Genomic DNA, 24,961 nt, shown 5'->3' on the forward strand with positions numbered 1-24,961 from the left:
CCCCCTCTCATGTATGTAAAAGATCCCATTTCACTCTTTCGAAGTAGAGCAGGGGAGTTCTCCCCGGTGGCCTGACTAATATTTAGCCCTCAACCAACATCACAAGAACAGATTATCTGGTCATTATCACATCGCTGTTTGTTGAAAAAGTTCACCATTGTCTGTGAGGCGCTTTGGGCCGTCCTGAGGTGGTGACAGGCGCTGTAGAAATGCAAGTCCTTTCTTTCTGTCTTTGTCCCAAAGCTGGACATGGGCCGAGCGGCTGGCGATTACAGAATGAATATTCGCAGCTGCCTCGGCCCCACGGGGAGTGCGAGAGTCCAGTCCCCACTGACTGCCCATTCCTTCCGGGCTCTCAGATCCAGTCGGGCTGGGTGGGTGGGTGGGCTCCGGCCTCGGTTCCAGTTTGCCTTTCCCGGGGGACGGGGGAGGGGAGCAAGTTTTACCGGCGACGCAGTAAACGCTGGATTCTCCTGCACTCTTCTCAGCTTCCCGTGAGCGGCCATGGTGCTGGAGGCCGGTCAGAGCGGCGAGCGGCCGTTAGCGGCGGTTAGCAGCACAGTCAGCGACAGCAGCACCTGGTGTAAGGTGGGGTCCCGCGGGGATTGGGAGACACACCCTCCCACTCCCTCCCCACACTGGCCTTTCTCACACAGGAGCCCAGTGTAGGGAGCGGGGCACACACACCTCCCATTGTCCTCACACACTCCTCCGTTCTCACACCGCGTCAGCAAGTTATCGCACACGCCCGCTGCAAGAGGCCAGAGAAAAGAAAGGTCAGCTCATTGAAAATCTCCCCCGGTTACAGATTGTTCCAACCATCGCCGCTCCCAGGATCACACTTTCACAGCAACATTTTATTAGAGAAACATCCAGAAACCGAGAATATAACAAAGAATAGTCAGCCCAGGTTCCAAAAGGGAAAATGAAGAGGTGAGGAAAGAAGTAAAGAAACAATTAGGAAAGAGGAAGTACAGAATTCAATGATCACGGAATATCAAAAGCAACAGTAAAGTATTCGACAGACACATAAATAACAAAAGGAGAATGAGGAATGGGGATGCATTGGTTCCCATCCCTCTGCCATATTAAGAGTTAAAGTAATATGGCAGGGGGATGGGAACCAATTCAGGGAGACAGAGGGAAACAAAAAGGAGATAACAGCAAAAGACAGAAAGGTGATGAGGAAAAGTGGAGGGCAGAGAAACCCAAGGCAAAGAACAAAAAGGGCCACTATACAGCAAAATTCTAAAAGGACAAAGGGTGTTACAAAAACAAACCTGAAGGCTTTGTGTCTTAATGCAAGGAGTATCCGCAATAAGATGGCTGAATTAACTGTGCAAATAGATGTGAACAAATATGATATGATTGGGATTACAGAGATGTGGCTCCAGGATGATCAGGGCTGGGAACTCAACATCCAGGGGTATTCAACATTCAGGAAGGATAGAATAAAAGGAAAAGGAGGTGAGGTAGCATTGCTGGTTAAAGAGGAGATTAATGGAATAGTTAGGAAGGACATTAGCTTGGATGATGTGGAATCTATATGGGTAGAGCTGCAGAACACCAAAGGGCAAAAAACGTTAGTGGGAGTTGTGTACAGACATCCAAACAGTAGTAGTGATGTTGGGGAGGGCATCAAACAGGAAATTAGGGGTGCATGCAATAAGAGTGCAGCAGTTATAATGGGTGACTTTAATATGCACATAGATTGGGCTAACCAAACTGGAAACAATACGGTGGAGGAGGATTTCCTGGAGTGCATAACGGATGGTTTTCTTGACCAATATGTCGAGGAACCAACTAGGGGGAAGGCCATCTTAGACTGGGTGTTGTGTAATGAGAGAGGATTAATTAGCAATCTCGTTGTGCGAGGCCCCTTGGGGAAGAGTGACCATAATATGGTGGAATTCTGCATTAGGATGGAGAATGAAACAGTTAATTCAGAGACCATGGTCCAGAACTTAAAGAAGGGTAACTTTGAAGGTATGAGGCGTGAATTGGCTAGGATAGATTGGCGAATGATACTTCAGGGGTTGACTGTGGATGGGCAATGGCAGACATTTAGAGACCGCATGGATGAACTGCATCAATTATCCATCCCTGTCTGGTGTAAAAATAAAAAAGGGAAGGTGGCTCAACCGTGGCTATCAAGGGAAATCAGGGATAGTATTAAAGTCAAGGAAGTGGCATACAAATTGGCCAGAAATAGCAGCGAACCCGGGGACTGGGAGAAATTTAGAACTCAGCAGAGGAGGACAAAAGATTTGATTAGGGCAGGGAAAATGGAGTACGAGAAGAAGCTTGCAGGGAACATTAAGACGATTGCAAAAGTTTCCATGGATATGTAAAGAGAAAAAGGTTAGTAAAGACAAACGTAGGTCCCCTGCAGTCAGAATCAGGGGAAGTCATAACTGGGAACAAAGAAATGGCAGACCAATTGAACAAGTACTTTGGTTCGGTATTCACTAAGGAGGACAAAACAACCTTCCGGATATAAAAGGTGTCAGAGGGTCTAGTAAGGAGGAGGAACTGAGGGAAATCCTTATTCGTCGGGAAATTGTGTTGGGGAAATTGATGGGATTGAAGGCCGATAAATCCCCAGGGCCTGATGGACTGCATCCCAGAGTACTTAAGGAGGTAGCCTTGGAAATAGCAGATGCATTGACAGTCATTTTCCAACATTCCATTGACTCTGGATCAGTTCCTATCAAGTGGAGGGTAGTCAATGTAACCCCACTTTTTAAAAAAGGAAGGAGAGAGAAAACAGGGAATTATAGTCCGGTCAGCCTGACATCGGTAGTGGGTAAAATGATAGAATCAATTATTAAGGATGTCATAGCAGCGCATTTGGAAAGAGGTGACATGATAGGTCCAAGTCAGCATGGATTTGTGAAAGGGAAATCATGCTTGACAAATCTTCTGGAATTTTTTGAGGATGTTTCCAGTCGAGTGGACAAAGGAGAACCAGTTGATGTGGTATATTTGGACTTTCAGAAGGCTTTCGACAAGGTCCCACACAAGAGATTAATGTGCAAAGTTAAAGCACATGGGATTGGGGGTAGTGTGCTGACATGGATTGAGAACTGGTTGTCAGACAGGAAGCAAAGAGTAGGAGTAAATGGGGACTTTTCAGAATGGCAGGCAGTGACTAGTGGGGTACCGCAAGGTTCTGTGCTGGGGCCCCAGCTGTTTACACTGTACATTAATGATTTAGACGAGGGGATTAAATATAGTTTCTCCAAATTTGTGGATGACACTAAGTTAGGTGGCAGTGTGAGCTGCGAGGAGGATGCTATGAGGCTGCAGAGTGACTTGGATAGGTTAGGTGAGTGGGCAAATGCATGGCAGATGAAGTATAATGTGGATAAATGTGATGTTATCCACTTTGGTGGTAAAAACAGAGAGACAGACTATTATCTGAATGGTGACAGATTAGGAAAAGGGCAGGTGCAATGAGACCTGGGTGTCATGGTACATCAGTCATTGAAGGTTGGCATGCAGGTACAGCAGGCGGTTAAGAAAGCAAATGGCATGTTGGCCTTCATAGTGAGGGGATTTGAGTACAGGGGCAGGGAGGTGTTGCTACAGTTGTACAGGGCCTTGGTGAGGCCACACCTGGAGTATTGTGTACAGTTTTGGTCTCCTAACTTGAGGAAGGACATTCTTGCTATTGAGTGAGTGCAACGAAGGTTCACCAGACTGATTCCCGGGATGGCGGGACTGACCTATCAAGAAAGACTGGATCAACTGGGCTTGTATTCACTGGAGTTCAGAAGAATGAGAGGGGACTTCATAGAAACGTTTAAAATTCTGATGGGTTCAGACAAGTTCGATGCAGGAAGAATGTTCCCAATGTTGGGAAAATCTAAAACCAGGGGTCACAGTCTAAGGATAAGGGGGAAGTCATTTAGGACCGAGATGAGGATAAACTTCTTCACCCAGAGAGTGGTGAACCTGTGGAATTCTCTGCCACAGAAAGTTGTTGAGGCCAATTCACTAAATATATTCAAAAAGGAGTTAGATGAAGTCCTTACTACTAGGGGGATCAAGGGGTATGGCGAGAAAGCCGGAATGGGGTACTGAACTCATTGAATGGCAGTGCAGGCTAGAATAGCCGAATGTCCTATTCTTGCACCTATTTTCTATGTTTCTATGTTTCTATGGGAGAGGGCCGCTGAGCGACACACATGATAAGCTCACAGGTAATGACAGCGAAATGGCAGAAATATTCAATAATGACTTTGCCTTAGCATTTACCAGGGACACTAACATGGTGGACATGACATTAGAAGAAGAGATCAAAAAGTTATAAAGAGATTTAAGGTAGAAAGGGTGAGATAAATGATAACCTGATCAAACTTAGAGACGATAAAACCCCTGGTCCAGATGGATTGGATCCGTGCATTTTAAAAGAAGTTGGGAAGAGATAGCAGCGGCACTGTCACATATATATAAAGATTCATTAGGAAAGGGAATAGTGCCAGAGGACTGGTGGACAGTTAATGTGATTCCTATATTTAAAAAAGGACATAGAACAAGTCCGGGAACGAAAGACCAATTAGCTTAACGTCAGTGGTCGGGAGGATAATGGAATCTTTACTCAAAAATGTAATAGAAAAATATCTAGACACTGAAAATATAATAAAGAGTAGTCAGCACGGATTCCAAAAGGGAAGGTCATGCTTGGCCAATCTTATTCATTTCTATGAAGAAGTACCAGAAAGGGTCGATAAAGGTAATGTAGTAAATATAATATATTTGGAATTTTGTTTACGCAGCGAGTTGTTGTGATCTGAAATGCGCTGCCTGAAAGGGCGGTGGGAGCAGATTCAATAGTAACTTTCAAAAGGGAATTGGATAAATACTTGAAAGGGAAAAATTAGCAGGGCTATGGGGAAAGAACAGGCGAGTGGGACTAATCGGATAGATCTTTCCAAGAGCCAGCACAGACACGATGGGTCGAATGGCCTCCTCCTGTGCTGTGTGATTCTATGAAACTCCCCTCACTGAACTCCAGACCTCCCTTTGCGAGGAACAGTGCCACTAATTGTGTGGCAGGTGATGGGAGAGTCCAGGAGGGTATCACTCATTAAAACCTTCTGTGTTTCACCCCACGGTATCTCTGCTATCGGATACTCTGCTGACCCTGACACACAGAAGCCGGAGCGGAGTGAGGGGAGGGGCTGGTGCTGGAACGGTTACTTACCTTGACAGCCCCTGTGCCAGTCATATCCGGACAGGCACTTGTCACACTTGGGCCCCGTCGCCCCCTCCTTACACTCACAATATCCCGTGTCATTACAGCGATGGTGGAGCGAGCCATCAGGGTGACACTCACAGTCTGCAGAAACAAGACAAGACACACACTGCACACGGCTGTTCCCAATAAATCACAGCGACACAACCTCAGTGACAGGAATGTGAGAGAGCCGGGACAAGGGAGGCTCAGACTGTGGGGGTGGAACAAGTCTTCAACACTTTACACAATGCTTCAATCCCCCACAAACATACTGCACACGGCCCATTTTCCACTCCCTGGGGCGACTGCACAGAATTAACACAGGTTAACAAGGCCAGAAAAAGCAAACCCAGCACTGGTTCATCACGACACGATAGAATTCAAAAGCACAGAAGTGATGTTGAACTTGTATCGGACCTTGGTTAGACCGCACTTGGAGCACTGTGCACAGTTGTGGTCTCCATATTATAAGAAAGATATAGAGGCACTGGAGAAGGTACAAAGAAAGCTTCACAAGGATGATACCAGAACTGAGCGGTTATACCTGTCAGGAAAGGCTGAACAGGCTGGGGCTCTTTTCTCTGGGAAAGTGATATTGAGGGGTGACTGAATACAGGTCTTTAAGATCATGAAAGGTTTTGATAGGGTAGACGTTGAGGAGATGTTTCCACTTGTGTGGGAGAGACCAGAACTAGGGGCCATAAATATAAGATAGTCATTAATAAATCTAATAGGGAATTCAGGAGAAACTTCTTTACCCAGAGAGAGGTGAGAATTTGGAACTCGCTACCACAGGGAGTGGTTGAGGCAAATAGCAGAGATACATTTAAGGGGAAGCTGGATAAACACATGAAGAGAAAGGAATAGAAGGATATAGTGATCGGGTGAGATGAAGAGGGGTGGGAGGAGGCTCGAGTGGAGCATAAACACCACATGGACCTGTTGGTCCGAATGGCCCGTTTCTGTGCTGTACATTCTGTGTAATTGTGTGTGTGGAGATTGGGAGGGGATGAGGAAATGGAGAGAGAGGATTGTTGGTCGACACTGGGGGGGAGGGGCAACATTGAGCAGAGGCGAGCGACGCTGCTACGATGCAGGATGGTCGTTTACCGAGAGTACAAAAAAAATACACATTCCTGAAAAACACTGAAGTCAGGGAGGCAATGATTATATCATCAAACCACAGCGCTTTCGATTTATCTCAACAAAGCAAGGGCCAGGCCTCGTCGCTAGGGGAAAGGTTGGGTCGGGGCCTAGTCACTGGGGAAAGGGGAGCTGATTTCTGACACCCCTTTTGTTCAGCCCTATCGAAGGTATTTTCTTTGTTTCTTTATCTTGTATTTGACTGAAAGCAGAAGGGTGAAGGAAGGAGGCGAGAGCAGAGATTGTACCAGGAACTGACCTAGACAAACGTTGTGGTGGTCCAGCTGTGCTGAAGGGTTTCGGTGGTAGCCCAACCGGCATAACTGGCAGTGCCGGCCTCGAGTGTTGTGCTGACAGCTCACGCAAATAGCGGTGGTGAGCAGCTCGAGGTAACTGCACCGGTTCGAGTGGCCGAAGCATTCGCAGGCTGGCAAGGGAAAGACAGAGAGTGTAGACGGGTCACAGATGGGATGTGGACGGGTCACAGATGTGTCGCAGACTGCAAGAGGGTCACATGCTGCAACAATGAGAGTTTCGGAGGAAACGGCTGGAATGGGAGGGAGGGAACACTGAGGCGTTTAGCAGTGAGGGGAGAACAGCAGACGTCAGGCTAGTTACGGTTTGCATTGAATAGGCAGATGGCAATGGATGGTCCCAATCCCGGGGTTGTGGAATCCTGTGCCAGAGTTTATACAGTACTGCCAAGTTTGGGGCCTTTCAATTGTGGCTCAGTAGACAGCAGTCTCGCCTCGGAGTCAGAAAGTTGTGGGTTCAAATCCAACTCCACAGACTTAAACCCATAATCCAGACCGGCACTCAAAGTGCAGTACTGAGGGAGTGCTGCACTGTCGGAGGGGCAGTACTGAGGGAGTGCTGCTCTGTCGGTGGGGCACTACTGAGGGATTGCTGCACTGTCGGAGGGGCAGTTCTGAGGGACCATTATAGAAATGCAATCCTTGCTTTCTCTTCCTGATCTGAGGCAGTCGCTTTGTCTGCAAGCTCCGACCTTGCTCTAGGTTCACGACCTCTAGTGATGAGATTCGTGGCCGTGTGTGATCGAGCTTTGGGTCAGCTGCATGTGTCAGGGGAAATCAGCAATTATTGATCCCAGCTGGAGAACAACGCGTGGGCTGAACAGAACATCTGTAATGTGCACACATCGAGGGGAGACTGTCCCGGACTGCAAGAGGGTCCGAGAGACAAGCAAGCAGACATTTCCATCTCCGCCTTACCAGCATTCAGACAGAGACCGACACCGAGACACGGGAGGTGATAGTGAGACAGGGGACCAAAAGCTCGGTCAATTAGGGAGGTTCTAAGGAGCATCTTAGAGGAGGAGAGAGTGGTAGGGAGGATTATGGAAGGAATTCCAGAGCTTAGGGCCCCGGCAGCTGAAGGCACGGCCGTCAATGGTGGGCTATAGGAGCGAGGGATCGACAAGAGCCAGAATTGGAGGAACGCAGAGATCTTGGAGTGTGTAGAGCAGGAGGAGATTACAATGTTAGAGAGGATTGTTGGGCTGGAGGAGGTTACAGGGCTATCGAGTGGTGTAGGGTGGGAGGGGGTCATTTAGAGAGGGAGGGGTTGTAGGGTGGGAGGGGGTTACAGAGATAGGGAGGGGTGCAAGACTGGAAGGGGTTACAGAGATACAGAGGTAGGGAGGTGTATAGGGTGGGAGGGGGTTACAGAGATAGGAAGGGGCGCAGGGCTGGAGGGGGTTACAGAGATGGGGAGGGGTGTAGGGCAGGAGGGGGTTACAGAGATAGGGAGGGGAGTGGGACTGGAGGTTACAGAAATAGGGAGGGGTTTAGGCTGGGAGGAGGTTACAGAGATAGGGTGAGGTGTAGGGTGGGATAGGGAGGGGTGTAGGGTTGTAGCATTTTACAGAGATAGGGAGGGTTGTAGGTTGGGAGGGGGTTACAGAGATAGGGAGGGGAGTGGGACTTGAGGTTACAGAGATAGGGAGGGGTTTAGGCTGGGAGGAGGTTACAGAGATAGGGAGTGGTGTAGGGTGGGAGGGGGTTACAGGGATAGGGAGGGGAGTGGGACTTGAGGTTACAGAGATAGGGAGGGGTTTAGGCTGGGAGGGGTTTAGGCTGGGAGGAGGTTACAGAGATAGGGAGGGGTGTAGGGTGGGAGGGTGTTACAGAGATAGGGAGTGGTGTAGGGTGGGAGGGGGTTACAGGGATAGGGATGGGTGTAGGGTGGGAGGGGGTTACAGAGATAGGAAAGAGTATAGGGTGGGATGGGGTTACAGAGTTAGCGAGGGCTGAGACCACAGATGGATTTGAAGATGAGGATGAGAATTATAAATTGGAGATGTTGCTGGACCAGGAGCCAATGTCGGCTCACTGCGCGGGCTGTCGCTCGAAGTGGATCGGTCGCTAATTAGCAGGAATCTGGTCCATTGAGCGAGGGTTTAATTGGGTGAGGACAGTGACAGGTTATTGTGGGATTTGGGTACATTCGAGTAGGTTAAGGGTGTGAAAGGCAAACTGTGTAATGCAGGATGTGACTGAGTCGCCCTGCTATTATTCAGCATGACTGAATCCAGCAATAACATGCTCAGTAATTCAATGCAACATGGAGATTCATCGCCAGGCATTAGAAGTCGTTTATCGTCAGTTCAGTTTGTGTCGGTGATAAAGGTTTTGAGTGTCTGTTTCTTACTGTAGGTTCTCGCTATACCTGGGCAGGAAAGGGGCAGAATTGGGGTCAAAGTGTAGCGTTTCATAGAAGCACTGTCCCAGTCAGTGTGGGGAGTTATGGTCACTCCCGGTCAGTATGGTGAGTTATGGTCACTCCCGGTCAGTATGGTGAGTTATGGTCACTCCTGGTCAGTGTGGGGAGTTATGGCCACTCTTGGTCAGTGTGGGGAGTATAGTCACTCCCGGTCACTGTGGGGAGTTATGGCCACTCCCAGTCAGTGTGGGGAGTATAGTCACTCCCGGTCAGTATGGGGAGTTATGGTCACTCCCAGTCAGTGTGGGGAGTTATGGTCACCTTGCTCCCGGTCAGATTGGGGAGTTTTGGTCACTCCCGGTCTGTATGGGGAGTCATGGTCACTCCCGATAATATCGGGTGTTATGGTCACTCCCGGTCAGTATGGGGAGTTATGGTCACTCCCGGTCAGTATGGGGAGTTATGGTCACTCCTGGTAATATGGGGAGTTATGGGCACTCCCGGTAATATGGGGAGTTATGGTCACTTCCGGTAATATGGGGAGTTCTGCTCACTCATGGTCAGTATGGCAGTTATGGTCAGTCCCGCTGAGTATGGGGAGTTATGGTCACTTCCGGTCAGTATGGGGAGTTACGGTCACTCCCAGTCAATATGGGGAGTTATGGTTACTCCCGGTCAGTATGGGGAGTTATGGTCAATCTGCTCCTGGTCAGCATGGGGAGGTTTGGTCACTCTCGGTCAGTATGGGGAGTTATGGTCACTCATGGTCAGTATGGGTCGTTTGGTCACTCTGCTTCCAGTCACTCTGCGTGTTGGTTTAGGAATTCAAGGTGACGGATGGTTTGGAATGACACGGTCAGCATGCGAAGGGTTAAATAAACAGGAACAAGTTGATGCAAAATCCGGGAACAAAGGGGAACAGATTGAGGCCGAGACACTCACCCAGTTCCCATTCCTGTATCTGGGATAACGGGATTACAACAAGTCCCCATTGATCTCAGCCTCAGCAACCAATCGGCTTTCTACAAATCTTCCCTCCACTTCCCATTGAATGTTCTCATGAGACAGAGTTAAGAAGCACTTTCCTCTCAGCTAAGATGTGCGTCGTATATATTACATCTTCCCTGCTTCGTATCTGCTGCCCCGCTCGAAGAGATTATACTTTACCCCATAGATACACGGACACACAGCCTCCTGATCCCAGCCCTGCTCACACCCACACCTATTCACACCCACAACTGTTCACACTCAGACCCTGTTCCCACCTACACCCGTTCACACTCAGTCCCTGCTCACACCTACACCTGTCCCTCGGTCAGTGGGCGATGAAGGAGATTTGAGGAGAGCGGTTTGTTCCCGATACAGAAATGGGTTCTGGGTCAGCAGCTCACAGGTCACAGGTCAGAGAGCGTAGGTCCTACTTACGGCCGCTCACGATGGTGTCAGGGAGGCCTGGAGCGGGAAACGGAAACAATGAGAGTTAGAGAGATGTCTGGTTAACTATCTTTATTGATAAACACACTAATACAACCCGTCACACGGCGTGTTCATGAGATCAACGCCATTCAAACTCACGAACAAAGAACATATTGGGGATCTGCGTGCTGCATCGTCTGAGCACTCACACCAGGTGGAGTTGCTAAAGTGCTCCCGTAAGGTGAGCGTGAGGTTAGTGCGTGGGTACGCTCCCACTATGTGCGATTAGTGTGTAAGTACACAGGGTTAATATGTAAGGGCATCAGTCCCCATAGAGACCCCTCTCCCACTGCCCAGTCGTGTCACTATCTGGATATTGATTTCGGGACAATGAAATGTGAAGGGAATCTAGCGCCGGCACTGGGCCGGGCCGGAGCAGCTCTGGTTACTCACAGACATTGGCCGTCCCTTTGGGGATTGGGAGGTACGAGCCCGCTCTCCACACTCGACCTTGAAAGCCTTTCTTGCATCTCCCGCAGTCCGGCCCCGTCGTGTTGTGCTCGCACTCGCAACTCAGCTTCCCCTTCTCCCAGATACAGTTATTGGCGTGAAGATTGCACTTACACCTGGCAAAAAACAAGGGCAAGCTGGTTTCAAATAAGCTGAGCAGCTGGGTTAGACTGGGGACTGCCCGCTCCGGAAGTCCGCTCTCCCTTTCCCAGCTTTGCTCTGTAAACAGCAATCATTCAATGTTAACTCTCTTGCACTAAACATTGAAGCAATACGGGCCACCTCTTTTGCTGGCTGTTTATAAACTCTCATTCATTCATTCATTCATTCATTCATTTGAAGATTGAATTCCCTGTCGTGGTTCCAGTGTTAGTTCACCGTGAGCTACAGGTTCAGATCAGGTGAAGGAGCAACATTCAGTGAGAGAATGAGTGGCTTACACAACAAATTACTCTCCTTTTCCACACAAATCCCCAGGAAACGGGACAGGGAAACACAGAAGCGGATCTCAGTGATTCAGGATATAAAGAGGAAGCACAGTGTAAGATTTGGGATCAGTGGATAGATTCGCTGATCGACTTTACTCCTGCACATCCCACATTCCAAAAGCTGAAAGGGTGGAGTTTACCCCCACCCCACACAGCGGGAACTCTGTCCCGGTTCCCCCCCTCCCCCAATCGCCAACTCCTCACCCTCTGAACCTGGGAGTGAATCCAACAGCCTCACCCCTCCCTGTGTGAAGACCTTTCTCCTGCCCCCTCCTCAATCTCTCACATTTAATCTTTCTCTGGTCCCTCATTCTAAAACAGAATGAACTTGTATTTCTACAGAGCATTTCACCTCCTCAGGAAGTCCCAAAGCGTTTCACAGCCAGTGAAGCACTTTTGGAGTGTAGTCACTGTTGTTATGTTGGAAACTCAGCAGCCAATGTGCGCACAGCAAGCTCCCATGAACAGCAATATTTCTCTCCCTAAACCTCTCCGCCTCTCCCTCCTCTAAGACGCTCCTTAAACCAACATCCTTGAGCAAGCTTTTGGTCTCCAATCCTAATATCTCCTTCTGTGGCTCTTAATTGTGTCTGATTTATGCTCCTGTGAAGCGCCTTGGGACGTTTCACTCCGTTAAAGGCACTATATAAATGCAAGTTGTTGTTTTCAGGCCCAATGTGCTGTGACGGTCTCTCTGCCGTGAAGCGTGAGAACGCTGGTCTCGGTGACTCTGTGCTAACAGCATCGAGCCGCTGTTTAACTTACTGCGAAGGTGAAGCTTCACAATCCGCACATTGTACGTTGCACATTCAGCAAATTGGCAGTTCTGGGCTCTGTTTGCTGAACTAAGCAGAAACCCAGACAGTTCCTTGGAGTCACATTAACAGCAGCGTAAACATTTTACTGCTCCTGGTCTCCAATTAGTGTCTGAAGATTCTCCGGGACTAAAAGCTGGAGCGAGCCTCCCAGAAGCTGAGTGTAGAATAATGAGGGAATGGCTCAGAGCCCAGGAGATTGTGTGATGGGCCAATGGGAACTCACTGAGCCAGACTGAATATAGATTGAACACGAAGAGAGCGTTCAGTCACAATTATTCATCAAACCAGGAAGGGCTTTGATAGAGTAAATAGGGGGACACTGTTTCCCGTGGCAGGAGGGTCGGGAACCAGAGGGCACAGATTGAAGGTAATTGGAAAAAGGACCAGAGGGAGATAAGGAGAGTTTATTTACGCAGCGAGTTGTGGTGATCTGGAATGCGCTGCCTGAAAGGGCGGTGGAAGCAGATTCAATAGTAACTTTCAAAAGGGAATTTGATAATTACTTGAAGGGAAAGATTTGCAGGGCTATGGGGAAAGAGCGGGGAGTGGGACTAATTGGAGAGCTCTTTCACAGAGCCAGCACAGGCCAGATGGGCCGAATGTCCTCCTCCTGTGCGGTCTGATTCTCGGACTCTCTGAATCCTGATGAGACTGGAGCTCGGCAGTGTTGAGAGTAAAGGGACAGATTCTGCTCGCTCCGTGCTGCTCGATTGGCTGAACACTGAGCAGGAACTCGCTGACTCATCGCCAGCCAGCCATCAGGACTGTGAAAGCTCGCTACTGAGCCCATCACGAGGGGCAGGGGGAGCTGGCACAGTGCTGGTCTGTGCACACTGTCACACAGCCATTCAGGGAAGCTCAAACAACCGACACGGGGACAGTGACCATGCCGAGTGGGCCGGGGGAGGGATCCTCATCTATCGCTGCAAAACCCAGTTACCCAGCACTCACATAGGAACAGGAGGAGGCCATTCAGCCCCTCGAGCCTGCTCCGCCATTCAATATGATCATGGCTGATCTGTGACCTAACTCTATATACCTGCCTTTGCCCCATATCCCTTAATACCTCTGGTTATCTAAAATCTATCAATCTCATTTAAAATTAACAATTGATCTAGCATCAACTGCCGTTTGCGGTCGAGAGTTCCAAATTTCTGCCACACTTTGTGTACAACTGTTTCCCAACATCACTCCTGACAGGATTGGCTCTAATTTTTCAAATTTTGCCCCGATTCCTAGAATAACCAATAAGTGGAATTAGTGGAAATGGTTTCACTCTATCTACCCTTTCAGTTCCCTTTAATAAATTGAAACCTTCGAACAAATCACCTTCTAAATTCTAGGGAATACAATCCTTGTTTGTGTGATGGCTCCTGATAATTAGATGTTGGCCCTGATAGACTGCCCTCCATATGTTAATTAAGATTGGTATGCCAGCTGTTATCCCTGATAGAGTGCCCCCCAGATGATGGCCCTGTGAGTGCCCCCAGATGTTTGCCCTGTGAGTGCCCCCAGATGTTTGCCTTGTGAGTACCCCAAGATGTTTGGCCTGTGAGCGCCCCCAGATGTTTGCCCTGTGAGTGCCCCCAGATGTTGGTCCTCAGTGTGTCCCCAGATGTTTCCGTGAATCCCCCCAGATGTTGGCCCTGTGAGTGCCCCCAGGTGATTGCCCTGAGTGCCCCCAGATGTTTGCCCTGTGAGTGCCCCCAGATGTTGGTCCTGTGACCCCAGATGTTGGGCCTGTGAATGTCCCCAGATGTTGACCCTGTGAGTGACCCCAAGATGTCACCCTGTGAGTGCCCCAGATGTTGACCCTGTGAGTGACCCCAATATGTTGCCCTGAGTGCCCCAGATGTTTCCTTGTGAGTGCACCCCGAAATGTTGCCCCGTGAGTGCCCCAGATGTTTGCCCTTTGAGTACCCCAAGATGTTTGCCCTGTGAATGCCCCCAGATGTTGGCCATGTGAGTGCCCCCAGATGTTGCCCATGACTGTCCCCAGATGTTGCCCGTGAGTGTCCCCAGATATTGGCCCTGAGTGCCCCCAGATGTTGCCGGGTGAGTGCCCCCAGATGTTGCCCGGGAGTGCCTCCAGATGTTGGCCTGACAGAGCTCCCCCTGGGTGTGAAGTGTGGGACCAGCAAATCTGACCGGAAGAGGCGAGGAGCTCTTACCGGCCGCGAATGTCCAGGTTGGAGATGGCGTAGAAGTATTTGGAGAGGTTGTGTTGGTCAACACTGGTGGCCCCAGTGGCCGGCCGGAGCAGCCTGACCCGCAGGTCGGTCAGGGTGAAGAAGTCCCTCAGGTCCTTGGTGGTGTCCAGCTGGCCGTACAGTGAGGCCATATCGCGGAGACGGGGCCCCCCGAACAGGGCAAAACGCTCCTGGATCTCCAAGCGCACCATCTTGTCCACCTTCCACACGTAGCCCCTGGAGTACTCCTCTGTGCAGATGATGTCCAGCACTGAGGCCGGTCTCAGATCCCGGGTCCTTCTCGGCTCCATCCCGAAGGAGGTGAGGCAGTCGGCTGCGTAGAACTGGTAGGGCTGCCACGTCCGGCCATGGTCCAGAGACTTCTCCAGGACCATCTGGTCTGGCCGGCCTGACTCGAAGGTGATGACCATGTCCTCGGTCAGCTCGATGGTCTTGCCCCAGGATAGAGTGATGTTGATCAGGAGGGGCTCGGGGAAACTCCTCCAGGAGACGCTTTGCCAAAAGGTGTTGGGAATCCGCCCCTCGGCATCCAGCATCAGCTCGGGCGGGTGTGCGAGCTCGGGCGTGTGAGCATCACACTCGTTGTTGCACATGTACGGGTTGTCCTGGAAACCGAGACAGAAACAACATGGATTAGATACAGAGTAAAGCTTCCTCTACACTGTCCCAGCAAACACTCCCAGGGCAGGGACAGCACGGGTTAGATACAGAGTAAAGCTCGCTCCACACTGTCCCAGCAAACACTCCCAAGGCAGGTACAGCATGGGTTAGATACAGAGTAAAGCTTCCTCTACACTGTCCCATCATACACTCCCAGAGCAGGTACAGCATGGGTTAGATACAGAGTAAAGCTCCCTCTAAACTGTGCCATCAAACACTCCCAGGGCAGGTACAACACGGGTTAGATACAGAGTAAAGCTCCCTCTACACAGTCCCATCATACACTCCCAGAGCAGGTACAGCACAGGTTAGATACAGAGTAAAGCTCCCTCTAAACTGTGCCATCAAACACTCCCAGGGCAGGTACAGCAGGGTTAGATACAGAGTAAAACTCCCTCTACACTGACTCAGCAAACACTCCCAGGGCAGAAACAGAAAAACAAAGAAAATAGGTTTTGGAGAAAGGTCATTCGGCCCATGGGGCCTGCTCCACCGTTCAATATGATCATGGCTGATCATGCACTTCAGTACCCCATTCTTGCTTTCTATCCATACCCCTTAATCCCTTTAGCCGTAAGGGCCATATCTAATTCCCTTTTGAATATATCTAACGAACTAGCCTCAACAACTTTCTGTGGTAGAGAATTCCATATGCTCACAACTCTCTGAGTGAAGAAGTTTCTCCTCATCTCAGTCCTAAATGGCTTACCCATTATCTTAGACTGTGACCCCTGGTTCTTGACTTCTCCAACATCGGGAACATTCTTCCTGCATCTAAACTGTCCAATCCCGTCAGAATCTTATATGCTTCTATGAGATCCCCTCTCATTCTTCTAAATTCCATTGAATATAAGCCTAGTCGATCCAGTTTTTTTTCATATGTCAGTCCTGTCATCCCAGGAATCAGTCTGGTGAACCTTCGCTGCACTCCCTCAATAGCAAGAATGTCCTTCCTCAGATTAGGAGACCAAAACTGCACGCAATATTCAAGGTGTGGCCTCACCAAGGCCCTGTACAACTGTAGTAAGACCTCCCTGCTCCTGTCCTCAAACCCACCACTATGAAGGCCAACATGCCCTTTGCCTTCTTCACCGCCTGCTGTACCTGCATGACAACTTTCAATGACTAATGTACTATGACATCCAGGTCTCGTTGCACCTCCCTTTTTATTAATCTGTCACCATTCAGATAATAATTTGCCTTCCTGTTTTTACCACCAAAGTTCTACTGCATTTGCCATGTATTTGCCTATTTGCCTAACCTGTCCAAGTCACCCTGCAGCCTCTTAGCATCCTCCTCATAGCTCATACTGCCATCCAGCTTAGCATCATCAGCAAACTTGGAGATATTACATTTAATTCCTTTGTCTAAATCATTAATTTATATTGTAAATAGCTGGGGTCCCAGCACTGAACCTTGCGGTACCCCACTAGTCACTGCCTGCCATGCTGAAAAGGACCCGTTTATTCCTACTCTTTGCTTTCTGTCTGCCAACCAGTTCTCTATCCACGTCAGTATATTACCCCCAATACCATGTGCTTTAATTTTGCACACCAATCTCTTGTGTGGAACCTTGTCAAAAGCCTTTTGAAAGTCTAAATACACCATTGGCTCCCTCTTGTCCACTCTACTAGTTACATCCTCAAAAACTTCCAGAAGATTTGTCAAGCATGATTTCCCTTTCATAAATCCATCCTGACTTGGACCACTGCTTTCCAAATGTGCTGCTATTGCATCTTTAATAACTGATTCCAACATTTTCCCCATCACTGATGTCAGGCTGACCGGTTAATAATTCCCTGTTTTCTCTCTCACTCCTTTTTTAAAAAGTGGGGTTACATTAGCTACCCTCCAGTCCATAGGAACTGATCCAGAGTTTATAGAATGTTGGAAAATGACTACCAATGCATCCACTATTTGTAGGGCCACTTCCTTAAGTACTCTAGAATGCAGACTATCAGCCCTTGGGGATTTATATGCCTACAATCGCATCAATTTTCTGAACACAACTTGCTGACTAATAAGGATTTCCTTTAGGTCCTCCTTCTCGCTAGACTCTCAGTCCCCTAGTATTTCCGCAATATTATTTTTGCCTTCCTGAGTGAAGACAGAACCAAAGTATTTGATCAATTGGTCTGCCATTTATTTGTTTCCCATTTTAAATTCGCCTGATTCTAAATGTACGGCTACAGCATGGGTTCGATACAGAGCAAAGCTCCCTCTACACTGTCCCATCAAACACTCCCAGGGCAGGTACAGCACGGACAGAACCAAAGTATTTGTTCAATTGATCTGCCATTTATTTGTTTTCCATTATAAATTCGCCTGATTCTGAATGTACAGGTACAGCATGGGTTCGATACAAAGCAAAGCTCCCTCTACACTGTCCCATCAAACACTCCCAGGGCAGGTACAGCACGGATTAGATACAGATTAAAGCTCCCTCTACACTGTCCCATCAAACACTCTCAGGGCAGGCACAGCACGGATTAGATACAGAGTAAAGCTCCTTCTACACTGTCCCATCAAACACTCCCAGGGCAGGTACAGCATGGGTTAGATACAGAGTAAAGCTCCCTCGACTTCATTGCAAGAGGGATGGAGTACAAAAGCAGGAAGGTCCTGCTGCAACTGTACAGTGTATTGGTGAGGCCGGACATGGAGTACTGCGTGCAGTTTTGGTCACCTTACTTAAGGAAGGATATACTTGCTTTGGAGGGGTAGAGAGATGATTCACTCGGCGGATTCCGGAGATGAGGGGGTTACCTTATGATGATAGATTGAGTAGACTGGGTCTTTACTCATTGGAGTTCAGAAGGATGAGGGGTGATCTTATAGAAACATTTAAAATAATGAAAGGGATAGACAACATAGAGGCAGAGAGGTTGTTTCCACTAGTCGGCGAGACTAGAACTAGGGGGCACAGCCTCAAAATACGGGGGAGCCAATTTAAAACCGAGTTGAGAAGGAATTTCTTCTCCCAGAGGGTTGTGAATCTGTGGAATTCTCTGCCCAGGGAAGCAGTTGAGTCTAGCTCATTGAATGTATTCAAATCACAGATAGATAAATTTTTAACCAATAAGGGAATTAAGGGGTATGGGGAGCAGGCGGGTAAGTGGAGCTGAATCCACGGCCAGATCAACCATGATCTTTTTGAATGGCGGAGCAGGCTCAAGGGGCTAGATGGCCTGCTCCTGTTCCTAATTCTTATGTTCTTATGTTCTTATGAATCCAGGAATATCCATGCATTCTACGTTTCTCAGGCTTGATAATAAAGCTGTACGCGCTCCAGTGCACTGCACTGTGTGCAGTCAGTTAGTCAGCTGGCTAATTATATCACTGGAGTGTCGAAGAACGATTTTAGCTGTCAAACTAAAAATAGCTTCACGCCACTGAAATATTTAGATACATGAATTATTAAACTGCACAAGGTTTGGAAACAATTGCAAGAATCTCACCTCATCCTCCCTGGGAGAGATTCCCCATCACTGGGAGAGATTCCCCGTCACTAGGAGAGATTCCCCGTCACTAGGAGAGATTCCCGTCACTGGGAGAGATTCCCCGTCACTGGGAAAGATTCCCCATCACTGGGAGAGATTCACCGTCACGAGGAGAGATTCCCATCACTGGGAGAGATCCCTGTCACTGGGAGATATTCCCGTCACTGGGAGGTATTCCCGTTACTGGGAGAAATTCCCCATCACTGGGAGAGATTTCCCATCACTGTGAGAGATTCCCATCAGTGGGAGAGATTCCTCGTCACTAGGATAGATTCCCCATCACTGGGAGAGATTCCCAATCACTGGGAGAGTTTCCCCATCGATTCCCATCACTGGGAGAGATTCCCGTCAGTGGGAACGATTCCCGTCACTGGGAGAGATTCCCATCACTGGGAGAGATTCCTTATTACTGGGAGAGATTCCCGTCACTGGGAGAGATTCCCCGTCACCGGGAGAGATTCCCGTCACTGGGAGAGAGTCCCTCTCTGGTAGAGATCCCCGTCACTGGGGGAGATTCCCGTCACCGGGAGAGATTCCCGAATCCCCATCACTGGGAGAGATTCCCCATCACTGGGAGAGATTCCCCCATCATTGGGAGAGTTTGCTGTCACTGGGAGTGATTCCCCATCACTGGGAGAGATCCTTGTCACTGAGAGATATTCCCATCACTAGGAGAGATTCCCCGTCACTGGGAGAGATTCACATCACTGGGAGAGATTCCCGTCACTGGGAGAGATTCCCCATCACTGGGAGAGATCCCTGTCACTGGGAGATATTCCCGTCACTAGGAGAGATTCCCCGTCACTGAGAGAGATTCCCAACACTGGGAGGTATTCCCATTACTGGGAGAAATTCCCCATCACTGGGAGAGATTCCCCATCACTGGGAGAGATTCCCGTCAGTGGGAGAGATTCCTCATCACTGGGAGAGATTCCCCATCACTGGGAGAGATTCCCCATCACTGGAGAGATTCCACATCACTGGGAGAGATTCCCCGTCGATTCCCGTCACTGGGAGAGATTCCCGTCAGTGGGAGAAATTCCCGTCAGTGGGAAAGATTCCCGTCACCGGGAGAGATTCCTCATTACTGGGAGAGATTCCCGTTACTGGGAGAGATTCCCCATCACCGGGAGAGATTCCCATCACTGGGAGAGAGTCCCGTCTCTGGTAGAGATTCCCGTCACTGGGGGAGATTCCCCATCACTGGGAGAGATTCCCCCATCACTGGGAGAGTTTCCTGTCACTGGGAGAGATTCCCCGTCACTGGGAGAGATTCCTGTCACTGGGAGAGATTCCCCATCACTGGGAGAGATTCCCATCACTGGGAGAGATTCCCGGTCACTGGGAGAGATTTCTGTCACTGGGACAGATTCCCCATCACTGGGAGAGATTCCCCGTCATTGGGAGAGATTCCCCGTCACTGGGAGAGATTCACATCACTGGGAGAGATCCCTCATCACTGGGAGAGATTCCCGTCACTGGGAATGTTTTCCTAATAACCCTCAATCTGTGCCCTCTGGTTACCGACCCTCCTGCCACTGGGCACAGTTTCTCCTTATTGTCTCTATCACTACCTGCCATGATTTTGAACAACTCTATTAAATCTCCTCTGAACCTTCTCTGCTCTGAGGGGAACAATCCCAGCTTCTCCAGTCTCTCCCTGTAACTGAAGCCCTCCATCCCTGGGACCAGGAACGAGCCCCAGACTGTTCAGCCTTTCCCCAGAGTTAGAACCTCTCAGTTCTGGAATCTTCCTCGTGAATCTATTTGAGCAAAATATAATGGGCTGTAAAGAGACAAGGGAGCTGACATTGGGACAGATTTCTGACATGTCGACATTCTGGACCTTTTCCTTGTTTCGATTTCCCAAAGTTCATGTTCAGTGTGAGAATCTCCGACCTGTGACCTCTAGAGATGGGACAATGAGCCTCACTTCAGCTGTGTGTTTGAGTTAGAGAGAGAGAAAAGAACGGAAGTTTTGTGGGCGCAATGATTGAGGGGAATTTGTTTTTTTATCGTCTGTTGGTAAAACAATCCCTTATTTGTGATCAGGCCATAACCCTGGGCTCTGTGTGTCAGACCCTCGCCCAGCCTCGGGGCCGAATGATGCTTCACCTCAGGCTGGTTTGTGAGGGAGCAGTCGGAGGAGGCAGGGCTCCCTCGGGGTCACTTCAGGTCATCCACCTTCCGCGATGAAGCAGCGATGGACACAGCGGCAGCTCCACATGTTGTGATCTGGAACGCACTGCCTGAAAGGGCGGTGGCAGCAGATTCAATAGGGAATTGGAGAAATACTTGAAGGGGTAAGATTTACAGGGCTGTAGGGAAAGAGTTTGGGAGTTCGACTAATCGGGTAGCTCTTTCACAGAGCCAGCACAGGCACGATGGATTGTATGGCCTCTTTCTGTGCTGTATCATTCTATGATTCTATGATTCTAAGTCGGGACAGTTTGTGACTCGGAGGGGATCTTGGAGGTGAAGGTGTTTCCAGGCACCTGCTGCCCTTGACCTTCTAGGTGGTGGAGGTGTCGGGTTTGGGAGTTGCTGCTGAAGAAGCCTTGGTGAGTTGCTGCAGTGCATCCTGTGGATCAGACACACTGCGACTCTATCTGACATCGGCAATACAGAATCAGCCCAACATCCTTTTCCCAATGATCAGACAGTTTGCCTGTTAGACCTCAATCTCCAGCAAGTGGCTGTTGCAGCAATCAATAATACTAATGCGTGTGATAAAGATGGAGAACGTGGCAATATACAGAGATCATCGAGATTAATGAATCTACAATTAGCGCAGCATCGACTAAAGGCTTTGACTAAAGCCGTATATTGGAATTGGTTATTTTTAATTCTCTTTGTAGAAGGAATCGAGTGATCATTAGTAACAGAATGCTAAAGCTGTGTAAAGTAAGAATGAATAATGGAACGGTGCAGATGTTAAGTGCTCCTGAATTGCCGTGTCCTTGGTACATAATTAACAATTATCGACTTCAAGAGGACATAGACAGGCTGGTGGAATGGGTGGACACGTGGCTGATGAAATTTAACGCAGAAAAGTGCAGAGTGATACATTTTGGTAGAAAGAACGAGGAGAGGCGATAGAAACTAAAGGGTACAATCATAAAGGGGGTACATGAACAGAAAGACCTGGGGGTATATTTGCAGAAATCGTTGAAGGTGGCAGAGCAGGTTGAGAAAGCGGTTAAAAAAGCTTATGGGATCCTGGTTTTCAGAAATAGAGGCATAGAGTACAAAAGTATAGAAATTATGATGAACCTGTATAAAACACTGGTTCGACCTCAACTGGAGTATTGTGTCCTATTCTGGGCACCGTACTTTAGGAAGGATGTGAAGGCCTTGGAGAGGGTGCAGAACAGATTCACGAGAATGATTGCAGGGATGAGGAATTTCAGTTATGTGGATAAGAACCAAAGGCAACATAAGAAAAAACTTTTTTACACAGTGAGTTTTTAGGATCTGGATTGCACGGCCTGAAAGGGTGGTGGAGACAGACTGAATCACTGCTTTCAAAAGGGAATTGGACAAATACCTGAAAGGAAAACGTTTGCAGGGCTTCGGGGAAAGGGCGGGGGAGTGGGACTAGCTGAAGTGCTCGATGGGCCGAATGACCTTCCGTGCTGTAACCTTTCTATGATTCTGGCCTCTTGCGCATCTCTGATTTTAACTGCTTCACCATTCAGCTCCCGAGGTCCTAACCTCTGGAATTCCCTCCCTAAAACTCTCCACTTCTCTTTCCTCTTTTAAGATGCTCCCTAAAACTTATCTCTTTGGATAAAGTTTTTGATCACCTGTCCTAATATCTCCTTATGTGGCTCGCTGTATCTGATTTACACTCCTGTGTAGCGCCTTGGGAGGATTTACTACATTAAAGGCGCTATATAAATGCAAGTTGTTGTTGAAGCAGTAATGAAACATCACCATACAGCCCAAGGAGAGAGACACACAACAGGCTCTTTCTGTGTGTGGCTGCATCAACGCTGGAAGGGAAGATATTTCAATATAAGGATCATATATTACAGAAACTGCTCCTGTGACACTGGAGTGTAAATGGAGCATCTTATGAATCATTGTTACTTCTACAAATCCACTCAGCCCTTGACATTTATTTCCAGGCTTTAAGTGTTGCTATCGGGGATTAACGCTGTGTGGTGTGACTAAGGGCCTGGTGTTATCACTAACTAAAGCCCTCACTATCAGCACGGTTCAATCCCTGGTTAATGATGTAAATCAGTGTATTATTGAGTACACAAATTAGTGGCTCCATAAAGTACAACCCCGCAGGCTGCTGTCACTTCCCATCACCCAGTAATCAGGCCCTTTGTTGGGGTTAATTGTCGAGCAGTTAGGAGGTGAATGATTGGGCCAAGAATACAATGAGCAGCATTTAGTAGGCCAGTGCTGAGCTGAAAGGTTCTCCAGGAATGGCGACAGGACAGAGGCAGCGAGATGATAAAAGGGGTCAGAGATTCACCCCGATACTTGATACTGTCTTAGGGTGAAAGAGACAATAAATCAGCTCCAAACCCCGAGACTTTTACACCAATTCATTGACAAACCCCAACAGCACATGAACATCCTGCTCATTATTGTGACGGATCGCTGACTTTTATCATCAACTCCACTAATTTGAGTGATGGTTTGTTTACATAAGAACATCAGAAATAGGAACAGGAGTAGGCCATTTGGCCCCTCGAGCCTGCTCCGCCATTCAATAAGATCTTAGCTGATCATCTATCTCAACTCCACTATCCCCATATCCCTTAATCTCCAAAGATCTATCAATGGCTTTAATATACTCAATGACTGAGCCTGCACAGCTCTCTGGGGTAGAGAATTCCAAATATTCACAACCCTTTGAATGAAGACATTTTTCCTCATCTCAGTCCTAAATGGCTGACCCCTTATTCTGAGACTGTGAACCCTGGTTCGAGACTCCCCAGCAAGGGGAAACATCCTTCCTGCATCTTTCTGTAAACACCTGGAAGAATTTAGCACATTTGAATGAGATCACCTCTCAGTCTTCTAAACTCTATGGAATAGGCCTAGTCTCCTCAAGCTCTCCTCATAGGACAATCACCTCATCCCAGTCATAAATAAAGTGGGTCAGGGAGAAGGTCCATCTCCCCACAGCCCACAGAGGGTCAGGGAGAAAATCCATTCTCCCTTGGCAAAGAAGCAGGTTTTAAGGAGTGTCTTAAAGGAGAGAGAGGCAGAGGGGTTTTGGAACGGAATTCCAGAGCTTGGGACCAGGTAGCTGGGGACATAATAATCCGTGGGATATTAGATGAAACTGATTCGCTCCCAATCTCGGAGGTGATCATTAACGGATCGGATCCTGCGGTTCCCAGATTCGCACTGCCTGCTGTCAGTGCTGATTTCAGAGCCAATTGCCTTGCCCAACACTGCCAACATGGAGAGCAACATTAGCAGATGGATCTGATACGTCAGCAGCCTGAGAGATAAATGCTGGGCGAGCTCCCCTCTTAGTGACGCTCCAGGATATCTTCCCTCGTGTGCTGGAGCCGCCCTGACATTTATCCGAATTGTTTCGTTTCTGGGACTCTGTCTGTGATGGAGAAATATTAACAAAACTGTCCATGGAATGGTGACATTTCTGCCTCAATTCTCCTTCACACAAATCGGTGAAGCAGCCGGCAGCTCATGAGGACAAAGCAGAGGGAGCGGGGCTGACAGCACAGGATTCTGGAGCTGCTGTCGACAGGCGGTGGGAATTAATGAGGGAACAAAAATCGGTGATTTAACACACTGCACAAAGCTCCTCCCAACAACCCATCACACACCCCGGGGTATAGTCACACAGCGAGAACACGCAACACAATCAGCAACTTTAATCCCCATTCATCACTCCAGCATCGCCAGTCTCCCCATCACCAGATGCTGAACCTACACTCTCACCTCCCAGTCAGAAGGTCGAAGGTTCGAATCCCACTTCAGCACGTAATCCAGGCCGACACTCCTAGTTCAAGAAGGCCAACCCCCACCTTCTCCGGGCAACTGGGGACGGGCAATAAATGCCGGCCATACCAGCGACGCCCACATCCCCAGAATGAATTTAATAAAGGAACGGCAGTTTAAGTCAACATCTTCCCAGGGAGCGCGATGGGATTCGACGCTTTGGAATTTAATTATAAAGAAGTGAGCCGGCAGAAATGAATGTTTGCTCAAGTTAATGGAATCCAGACCTCTGCACCTGGTGTTTGTGTCTAAACATTTCAGCAATGAGGCCGGCGCCTCACAACTTGAGCTGCCTCGG

At 48.7% G+C, this 24,961-nt stretch overlaps 1 protein-coding gene across 1 annotated transcript in view; it reads right to left on the bottom strand.

Moving 5' to 3' along the window:
* Window positions 1–418: 418 nt before the first annotated feature.
* LOC139268007 (netrin-G1-like) overlaps window positions 419–24,961 on the bottom strand; it is a 35,272-nt gene continuing 10,729 nt past the window's right edge. The window contains exons 2-5 of the mRNA XM_070885972.1: window positions 14,471–15,114; window positions 10,933–11,109; window positions 4,869–4,891; window positions 419–751 (exon numbers count right to left, since the gene is read on the bottom strand). Coding sequence (XP_070742073.1) covers window positions 522–751; window positions 4,869–4,891; window positions 10,933–11,109; window positions 14,471–15,114 — 1,074 coding nt within the window. The 3' untranslated portion in view covers window positions 419–521. The remainder of the gene's footprint in view (window positions 752–4,868; window positions 4,892–10,932; window positions 11,110–14,470; window positions 15,115–24,961) is intronic.

This window comes from Pristiophorus japonicus, chromosome 8, assembly GCF_044704955.1.
Source record: "Pristiophorus japonicus isolate sPriJap1 chromosome 8, sPriJap1.hap1, whole genome shotgun sequence".
Lineage (NCBI taxonomy): Eukaryota > Metazoa > Chordata > Chondrichthyes > Pristiophoridae > Pristiophorus > Pristiophorus japonicus.